Source organism: Petaurus breviceps, unplaced genomic scaffold, assembly GCF_028583685.1.
Source record: "Petaurus breviceps papuanus isolate PSGF00001 unplaced genomic scaffold, PetGlider_PUasm1.0 164, whole genome shotgun sequence".
Taxonomy (NCBI): Eukaryota; Metazoa; Chordata; class Mammalia; order Diprotodontia; family Petauridae; genus Petaurus; species Petaurus breviceps.
The window spans coordinates 6278868-6289685 of NW_027185735.1; the positions used below are offsets into that span (position 1 = coordinate 6278868).

Here is a 10818-nt window from a genome sequence, read left to right on the forward strand (position 1 = left end):
AACAGAATGAAGTACAACAAAATGTTTGACTAGTACTGTTTCAAAATGTCCTATTATGCTAAATATAGATTTAAAACTGGAAGATGAAAAATGTAGATATTGTGCTGAACAATAACTACGAGACAAGATGCTTTGAAAAAGATCATCTCAGGCTAGTGATAATGGAGATGAACTCCAACATTAATTATTCACATTTATTTAGAGTTTCATGAATTTATAAAGTACTTTTCCCCCAAAACCCCTGAGAGGTACAATAAGGAGTGAGCTGGAGACATCTCAAATCAGAGATGATTGTTAATTTTTTAATGTAAGCATTGGTATCCCTAAAATCAACAAATGCTTACAAGTCTCTTTTTTCTGTTAAGTGTTTAGATTTTAAAAAATAAGGGGAGAAAATGTTAATAATGTGGATTGAAACTAAAAAGTATGTGTGTGTTTATTTTTTGGATAACCAGTTGTTAAAACATTTATCAGAATACTCCTGGACAAGTATTAGTTGAGTGAGGCTGGTATTATTTCCCCATTTTATAGAAGAAGTTAAAGTCATACAGCTGCCAAGTGGCAAAGTCAAGTCTTGACGACAAATCTGATACTCCCACTTATACTACGCTGATTCTGCTTTAAGAAAAATGATTCAAAGGATAAAGCATTAACACAGAACTACCTTTCCTCTAGATTAGAGGTGTCAAGTAGTCAGCAAAACTCCCAAGTGCTGTCAACTATATTAAAATATAATTGGGAAATGTTTAACAAATTAAAAATACAAGATAGATGATGTCAATTTTCTAAATCATTATGCTGCTGGCAGGGATCCATTTCTATTTGAATCTCACACCACTGTTCTAAGATGATCAGTTAGAGAATGTGACAGAAGAGCTAAAATCAAAAGGATCTGTTACACAGCCAGATTCAAACTGTTACTAGAGTGATTGTACTCAAGTACCAACAAGCCTCCAATACATACAGCAATATCAGACTAGCTGAGAAATTGTGAGACTATACACTTAAAAGTGTGGTTTAAATTTTAAAATTGAAGAAGTTATAATATTAAGAATCTCTAGTCCTACTCAAATACCACCTACTCCCTATCAAAAAAAAAATATATATATATAAATATATAGGATCAAATATAAAATCTTATGTTTGGCTTTTAAGGTCCGTCAGAACTTGGTCCCTTCCTAACCTTTCAGTTTTCTTACATTTTCCATACTCCAGCCACTGGCTTTTATGTTGTCTTTACCAAAGAACACTCCATTTCCAGACTAGGTACATTTTCATTGGGCTGTCCTCATGCCTGGAAAGCTCTCCCTCCTTGCTACCTTCAACTCGCAACTTAAATCCCATCTCCCAACCCCAACTCCCCCACCTCCAGTTTAATGCCTTCCCTCTAAAATTACTACCAATTTATCCAGTAAAAATCTTGTATGTACATGGTCTCCCCAAACAAAAATGTGGACTCCTTGAGACTGCTTTTGTTTTTACCTTTCTTTGTATACTAAGCCAGTGCATAATATCTGGCACATGGCAGACACTTTAAATGCTTGTTGACTTGACTATTAGAAAAATGAATAAAAACAGGCAAATATAAACTACAAGGGAACTAGTTCTTAAGTTTTGTAATCTGACATCTAATAGAATCTTTCATAATTTAGCTGCAAAAAAGTTTTAATTATTCAACTGGTGTACAATGTCACACTGTATCACCCACAGTAATGAATATGGGCAGTTAACCTAAGGAGATAAAAAGGTCTGAAACGCTGAAAATGTACAGTCCCATCATGTCATTTCATAAAGATAAAAAAAGAGATTTCATTTTAGAACAATAGCAATTCAAGCAAGATATTCAGGAAAACACTATTCCTCCAAGATTTCTACCTCCAACTAAAATTTACCAAGACTGACTAAGGAGTTAAAGACATCCAGTAATGTGCTCATTGTTTGATAAAGCAATACGGAATTTTGATAATAAATTATCAACACAGAAGAGCTGGGAAAAGTTTTGTGCTTTTTAAAACAAAGTGAATGCTCCCGCATTTTCTTATTTTCCCAGGAAACACTCATTCTATAAAAAGATTAATTAAAATATGTTCATTTATGGAAAATAAATATAGATGATATGCCCTATTTTAAAAATATATATATTTTATTGGTGTTCATCTTTGCATCAGGATCATTTCCCACACCCACCTACCCTTCAGAATGAATGCTCTCTTTTGATAAATAGAAACAATTAAGCAAAACCATTTGGTGGCAAGTGATCTTATCTGAGAATATAGGTAACATTTCAGGGAATATGTTTCATTGTGTTCAACTTTTGTTTTACTGATTTTTCCCAGCTACACTGCTATAGTCATTGCATATATTATTCTGCTTATTCCTCTCTGCATCAGTTCATAAAAATCTGTTTCTCTGAATTCCTCATCTCTGTCATTTCTTGCTATATAATAATATTCTATTATTACATTCATGTAGCAAAGTTCTTTTCTCCAGTAATTCCACAAGAAAGGGGCACCAGCTTTTACCTTTTTCTTTTCTGCCCCCTTTAAAGAATGTTGCTATTAGGGTGTTCCAAAAGTCACAGTATGGTTCTAAGCTACTACTTACTTAGTTCCCTTGCAATTTACATGTGCCCTATTTTCCCCCCATTTTTTATTAATATAGTCAAGTCAACAAGTATATAAGGTACTAGTTTACAACTGCATTAAGATTTTCAATATCTTGAACCTTTGTTTCTGTCTCTGACTCAGATTACCTCCTTAAGTAGTAGGACAGGTAGGCCAAAAAACAGAGCGACAGTCTAGTTACTTTTCTTGCATAATTCAAATTGAAATCCAGTATGTTTGGACCACTTCACAACTCTACCAAAAGGGGATCAACATGTTTGTATTCTCACATATCCTCTAACACAAATTATTTCCATCTTTTGTGACAGTGTTCATCAATTTTTGTATAGTATAAGGGGAAACTAAAGAGTTGTTCATCTCTATTTCTCTTACTAATAATAGTGATTTTGAACATGTTTTCATTTATATTGCAATTCTTTTTCTAATGACTGGTTGGTTGTTCATATCCTTTGACAAATAATCTATTAAGGAATGGCTCTTAGAGTTACATATATCCCTAAGTAGGGATGATTCTTTGTATTAGTAGCATCCCGTACACTTAGCACAACACCTGCCACACAATAAGAACTTAATAAATACTTATCAATTAAGCACACATTTATCAATGTTTTTTGACAAAAACATTTTCCCACTATACTATTCCTTTTAATTATGCTTTCATTCATTTTGCTGATTCAAAAAAGTTTTTAAATTCTATGTTTAATATTAGCAATTTTTTATGCTCTAATCTATTCTTTGTATGATTAAGAATTGCTTCCCTAGGCACAACTGTGAAAATTACCTGATCTTGTCTTATAATTTTATTCAAATGCACATCATATATCGATTTTCAGGTTACTGTGTCATATGGTGTATAAATTAGGTTTACTAAATTTTGCCAAACTTTTCCAGTTTTCTAAGAAATTCTCATTTAAAAAGTTCAGCTTTATCAAACACAAGGCTCCTGTTTTATATTACTTTGTTTTGTGGCTCATCTGGTCTTTTCCACTGATCTCTTTTTTCTATTTTATAAAGAGTACCAGAAAATTTTGATGGTTAATTTTGTTTTTTTGATGTAAAATATTGTTAGAGGTTTAGTGATGCTGTAAAGCTTCTTTATTCCTACTTTTTTTTCATTATTTCCCTGAAAGACTATGAACCTTTTGTATGTCCATTAATTTTGTTATTTTTTTCTACTTTTAAGAACTCTCCTCTCAGGAATTTGACTGGCAAAGCAGTAAACCTACAAATTAATAGGTTGTGATTTGTTTTTATTATACTGGTATAGCCTACCCATGAGTGATTATCTTTCCAATTATTTGAGCATACCTTTATTTCTATAAAGAGAAATTTCATGGTTTTACGTATTTACACTGTTTTAAAATATTCATATATGTACATAGTAATATTAATTTATATAAAACTTTTCTTATTTCTTCCCTTTTTTTCAATTAGTATAAGCTCGTAGAGTCTACAGTAGGCTTGAGAGACATGTGGATTTGAATTCTTGAATACTTCAGACACACTGGATTGTGTGAGCTAACCATGTAATTTAAACCTCTCTTGCTTTATGTTTATTCATCTGTAAAATTAGGATTACAATAGCACTAACCTCACAGAGTCATGAATGAGAATCTGATGAAATAATGTATATAAAGTGCTTTGCAGAACTTAAAAGTGCTATATAAATAAATGCTTGTTTTTATTATTATAATCCTCATATTTTCATTATGGGGCAGCTAGGTGGCAGAATGAATAGAGCACCAGCCTTAGGAGGACCTGAGTTCAAATCTGGCTTCAGACACTTAACACTTACTAGCTGTGTGACCTTGGGCAAGTCACTTAACCCGAATTGCCCTCCCAAAAAAGGCAAAAAAAAAAAAAAAGAGGGAGAGAAATTATATTTTCATTACACAGAGATAAAATTAGTTTTAATCCTTTGACTTAATCTAACTTCACCTCTGTAAGGGGCTAACTAAACTATGGGGGAGGGGGAAACATAAAGGCAAAAATATTAAGAGAAATTTTATTCAAAATAAACACAAACTGCATAAAATTTCTGGGAATTAATCTACTAAAACACAAAATTTAGATAAATACAACTATAAAACACTCTTTTACTGAAACAAAAGACACATAATTTAGAAATAAGCACTCTAAAATTGTTTATATTACTCTTCCCTTTGTTTTGCATCCTTTCTTTCACATTTCAAATGAAAAATAAATCTAAAGACATTAACCAAGGCAAATTTTGATCACAAGACTCATGCCTAAGCCTAAATAGAACAACAACTCTTCCTCTCCAGTTTTTACAAGCTTATTCCATTAAACTGACAGCTTAATTCCTATCAGCAATTGTTTAAGGGAAGAAAATTAGGGTTCCTGCTCCTATTCTTAATACTTAAAAATGATTCTTCTTCTGTCCCATTCTAGGACTAAGAATTGTTAACAGATATAAAAACTGACTTTATTTACATTTGTATTACATATTGTATTATTTGCATCTTTTTAGTTGAAACACTTTGTTTATTACTACAAAAGATTTTTAACCAAATGTTAAGAATAAGGAAAAAAATAAAATCATTGAGGGGGAGGGTATTAAATTATAAATTACATAACATATTAGCTTTACTTTGTAAGCTACTTCCAAGCCAAAGAAGTCATAAAAAAAATACTTTTGAAATTCTTCTCAAGAACACCATGAAAATGCTATGACAATCTTTTTCCAACCAGGGAATCCTGAAGTATGCAATACAAATACATATTACATACAAAACAATTTTAGGTCACAGATTACAGACAAAGCCTTTCTAAATAATGATAAAGAATCTCCAACTTATATTCCTGAAGAAGAGCAAACAAAGAGAGTTTCTTTCTATTTAAATAAATCTTCAACTCTTAATTATCTACCACAGTTATCTTGAGGTTCTACCAAGGCTTAGAGCTCATTAATGAGGTTAAAAGATTCTAACAGAGAAAGGATTTTAAAGCAAAACCTAAACATCTATAATTGACTTATAAATTGAATACTGTTGCTATTCAGAAAGGAAGTAAAAGAAAGAAGGGGTGATGTTCTCAAACTACATTCAAACTATGTAGTTTATTTTTTTTAAAGTCTTTTAAAAATAATATCAATCTCTCTCTGCTCACCCAAGGTGAGTTATAAGCTAGGAACAAGCTCAAAATGAAGAGACCCTTCATAAGAACATATGTACAATTGTACTAAGAGACAAAACTATGTATCCTAAGCACAGAGTAAGAATCATGAAGGAGTTGAAAAAGATTTAGGAATAAAAAACTAGACAATTTTCTAGTTTTTCCCCAGTTGGGATTACATAATATAGTTTCAATATTTTGTTTGAAATCAAGTTAACTGCAGCACCATCATTATTAACCAAAGAACAAAAAAGTATCCCAAAACCTTAATCATTTTAAGTGATCTGTTCTTGAGGATCATTTGTATTACTATTTTATTTCCATTAGAAAATTAAGAGCTGACTATTCATACTACGTTTTATTTTAAAAAGTTTTCTCGGTATAATGGCACAATAATTTTGGTCCCTATATTGTTTTCTGAGTAACATTCATATTTATTAAAGGCAGAAAATTAGAAATCAAGGTTCTCTTTATGAATGCTTTCCTACACAAATTCTGATCAGGCTTCTGTAAAGGACATGAATACAAATTGGCATTCCTTAACCATGTGGGAAAAAAACAGAAGGCCAAACTTAAAATGTAAAAATTTATAACTAAAATTTGGATATTGGCACAGCACTAACTTACCACTTCCGAATAAACTACGAAGACAGCATGAGAGTTCATTTAAGTTAAAATTTATTTTCATTCCTTTACCAAATTCCCATACCTCCCCCTTTAACTTTAAAGAGTTTACTGATTAAGCAAAATCTGAAAGCAGAAGGATTAAAAAGTGATAAAGGGAATGCAGAAATTAGCAGAGGTAGCACTACCTGAAAGCTCATCAGAAAGGGGAGTGAGAACAATATCAGGCAAGAAGGGTTTGGAAGTATGGATCAGAACAGGAGCACTTTTAGCACTGCGTATATAGGCCGATGGCAGAGCACATTCACCAATGGATCGGCTTCTCATGGCTTTAAAAAAAGGAAAAGAAAGAAGTGGGGAGGGAATAAAGAAGAGTGACTATAATGAAAGGCTTGTGTCACAGAAAAAGCAGCAACAGAGAAAACTAAAAGGTACAAAGGAAGAAAACTCCAAATTAAAACATTTCAGCATGGCAAATATTGGCAAGGCTGTAAGGGAAAAAAAAATCAGTGGACACATAAAAACAATATTCTGCATTTAAATTTTTTACATAAAGGAACAATGATTTTCATCATAGCAGTTACAATGATGTTGTAATAAAAACAACAAATAATTAACATAACACTATTTTCACAGCAACAAAGTTTGAAAAATCAGTAAGTTCACCAAACAGCTGCTCTGAAAACATCTCAGTACAGTTTTTACAATAAGAACAAGTAATTTGTATCATTATCAGCCACTTCTCTGGAAAGCAATATATAAGGTAATCAATTCTCCAGGAACTAAACTTACTATTTCGCAAGAAATAAAGAAAATAAGAATTACTTCCAGTCAATGAAAAGACCTTCCCTGCACCCCAGTCTTTGTATACCAGAATAAAAAAGGCCAAATTTCTATTTTTAGTGTTTCTTCTCAATAGGATAAGATGTCTTAATTAGTTTTTTAAGATGTTTTTGTTTAATAATTCATATTAAAGACAAAGAAGATATTTTGTAAAACAAAATAAAGTTTTAGACAAGTACAAGAAAACAATTTTGCAGACTATCAAAATGCATGGAGGAACCCAAGAGTTCATGCTGTACATGTCCAACTCCCTAATTTTATAGATGAAGAAAACAAAGCCACTAGGGATTACATTTTACTTGCCCAGGATATTAATAACAAGTGTTGACAAGGCTATAATTATAAGTGAATGACAGCCTGTAATCATGTTTTCAAAAAATAAAAATTGGACTAATTTCTCCAACTGTACTTGTTTAAAGATATTTATTAATTTCGTCAGATAAATGGTATTAAATTGCAAAATGAAAGATAAAAGCATTTTATATCTACATAGCAATTTGTGATTTACAAGTTGCTTTCCTCACAACAATTTAGTGAGGTATAAGTATTAGCCCTATTTTACAAATGAGGAAACATACTCAAGAGAGATTAAATGACTGACCCCTGGTCACAAATTGTTGATAGGATTAGAACCAGTCCAGGCCTCCTGACTCCTAGTCAGCACTTTCTCTATTAGAGGGGGGAAAAATCACTTTTAGTTTTAGTAATAAATTGCATTTGGAGATTTAAAAGTTTTTCCTATGATTAAATTTGTCAGTCAAATTTTATAGCCTATAGATGAATTAAAATTATTTTTTTCTTCATACCGTAGCATAGAGACCATGGACAACTCTAAAATGTTTTCCTTGAGAAATGGAATACAAGATCTATTAAATATTAGCATCAATTCCCTTGGAATTTATTCCCTATTCACACAAATCATAATTTTATATCCTCTCTCATCTTCCTCTATATCTGCAAAATTTTGTTTTTATATTTTTGAGATGCTTAGCAAAAACTTCTTGATCTTTCTCAACTTTAATTACAATGAAAGGATTTTGGCAACAATACTTTCAATTCCGTATATTCATAAATTTATAAAATTATGCTACTTTCCCTCTTGACAAAAGTTACTGGATTAAAGGATCTTTCAACTTTCTATGTCAGACTAGTTAAAGACAAATAGCTACAATAAAAACATTTACTACTATTCCTTTTGGTACATATATTAACAGGTCTCATCATTCCTTATGTATACCTTTTGTAAACAAGTGTGCAGTACAGGAGGGGGTTAAAAGTAAAAAAAATGTCAATCTACAAGGATGCAAGTTTTTAAAAGTCTCATTAAAAACACACACTCTCTGGGAAGGAGGGAGAAAAGGATTGTGAAATGTAAATGACATAAAAACAAACAAAAAATCCTTTATTTTTAATAAAACAACACACACTACTAAAACAATTTGAAATAAGCTAATCTTCAACTAAAAATAAATATTATGTATTGAGTTGTGAATTTTACACAAGTCCACATTCTTTTTTAAAAAACTGGTATGCAACTTTTATATGTGCTAGCATTACAAAGGGCACAAAAATGTACATAAAGCAAAGGAAAATGAAGCATTTTCTAACCATAAAAGATTTCTTACTATGTAAATACCAAAAATAAAAAGTATATGATTTATCAAAAGGAAAGAATGGCATATGTCTGTACTTGTATACATGTCCCTATCAAACATTTGGAATACTAAATTAATATCTGTTAATATAACCAACACATCAAGAATATGTAATCAAAAGGATTACTAAGACATATGCATTTCTAAAGCTGAATATTAAGGTCCTAGAGTCACAATATATCTCTCTTCTCTCTGGTTGATAAATTCTTTGGTAACCCATGGAACAGATAAAAATACAAAATGGTCCTCAACCTCATTTGCATTTCATTTCCACATTGATAGTGAGAAAGTGATATGAGGTTGTTAAGTGTGTGGGGGTAGGGGCAGAGGGTGCTACACATTTTCAATGGGCTGAAGCTTGATCCCAAGGTGTTAACCAATCAAGGTGAATTCACAATAATATACAAAAAAATTCCACCCTCATCTCTCCCTTTACACATTATCATCACCTACTATTCTCCCCACTCTCCTATACTGCTTCTGGACTCCAGTAGATATGCAAACTCCCAACTTTCTCCATTCCACTCTAGATGTAGGCCCTTCAGGTCATTTATACTAAAAGCAAAACCTAGACATCCACGAAAGCAGCTGCATAGGTAAAACTGTCCTTTCTCTAATATATCCACACCTTGATCCCAAGATCATCCCATGGATGTAGCAAGCACCACTGAATAAATGTTCTACTTCCCCTACTCATTTTTAGGGGGATAATAATCATATAGCGTAAATAGGTATGGATGATTTATGCTTTGCATCACAGATTTCATTACATTATCTTTCCCACTTCCTCCTTTTTATCAATGGCACCACCATCCTTCCAGATACCCAGATTCACAATTTCAGAGTCATCCCTCTAATGCTAATTCTCATTTGCCCTACATATCAAAAGAATTGCTAAATTGGGTTGACATTACCTCCTTAAACTCTTGCATTAATCCTTTTCCCCCACACTTATAGAGCCACTGGACTAGTTTGGAACCTCTAAACTCTAGACTCACTTATTTCCAATTCATTCCCTCACATAGCTGCCCCAGGGATTTTCCTCAAGCAAAGTCCTTGCCATGCCATTTGCATATTCAATATAGTCTGCTGGCTCCTGTTAACGGTAGAACATATAATCTCATCATTATCTCCTTTTTAAATTTTTAAGAGTTTCATAATGTATTGGTGTATATGTATACAAAATGTAAAGTATGTGTATATGTGCATATATACATACATGTACATATATGTGTGCACAGGGGCATATGAGCTCAAAAACCTTTTACTAATAGGGATGTAAAATAAAAAAATTTGGAGATTAGTACTTTAAATCACCAACAAACATTAGACTATTTTCAAAAGTGCTATCCTTCACCAATAGCCAATGAATTCATACTCTGCTACAAGGACCACGACGACAATGGATTTGCAGTCAAAAGTTGTATATTAAAATCCCACATCTCTTCTATTTATTACCTATATGGGGTTGGACAAGTTACTTCCACTCCCTGGGCCTCAGTTTCATCATCTATAAAATGAGAAAGGTGGACTAGCTGGGTAATTTTCTTCCTGGCTCTAAATTCTATGATTCTACACAGATATTTTTTGCCATAAATAAAATGAGAATATCAAAGATTTTATAGCTAAACAGAAGGATGACATACAGGCTCTATGTAGCAAGGAAATTGAAGGTAGTAAAGTACATTTTGTTATATTCCCAAGGTTTAAAAAAAACAAGATTTAATCAGACACTTGCCCATTTTACTGTCTAACAAGAAGCTTGGGCAAAGGAAACATATGAAGAGAACTGCAAGCTTATGTGCCACTATCTATTAGAGATGATGAAAGAAAGAAAGAAAGAAAGAAAGAAAGAAAGAAAGAAAGAAAGAAAGAAAGAAAGAAAGAAAGAAAGAAAGAAAGAAAGAAAGAAAGAAAGAAAGAAAGAAAGAAAGAAA

General features: G+C 32.0%; 1 protein-coding gene across 4 annotated transcripts in view; it reads right to left on the minus strand.

Moving 5' to 3' along the window:
• Window positions 1-10818, minus strand: part of RALGAPA1 (Ral GTPase activating protein catalytic subunit alpha 1) — a 323542-nt gene that overhangs the window by 216266 nt on the left and 96458 nt on the right. For 2 of the 4 annotated variants that reach the window (XM_069082259.1, XM_069082261.1), the window contains exon 17: window positions 6572-6712. The exons of the other annotated variants lie outside the window; for them this stretch is intronic. In XM_069082259.1, the coding sequence (XP_068938360.1) occupies window positions 6572-6712 (141 nt within the window). The remainder of the gene's footprint in view (window positions 1-6571; window positions 6713-10818) is intronic. 4 annotated transcript variants of the gene reach the window in all.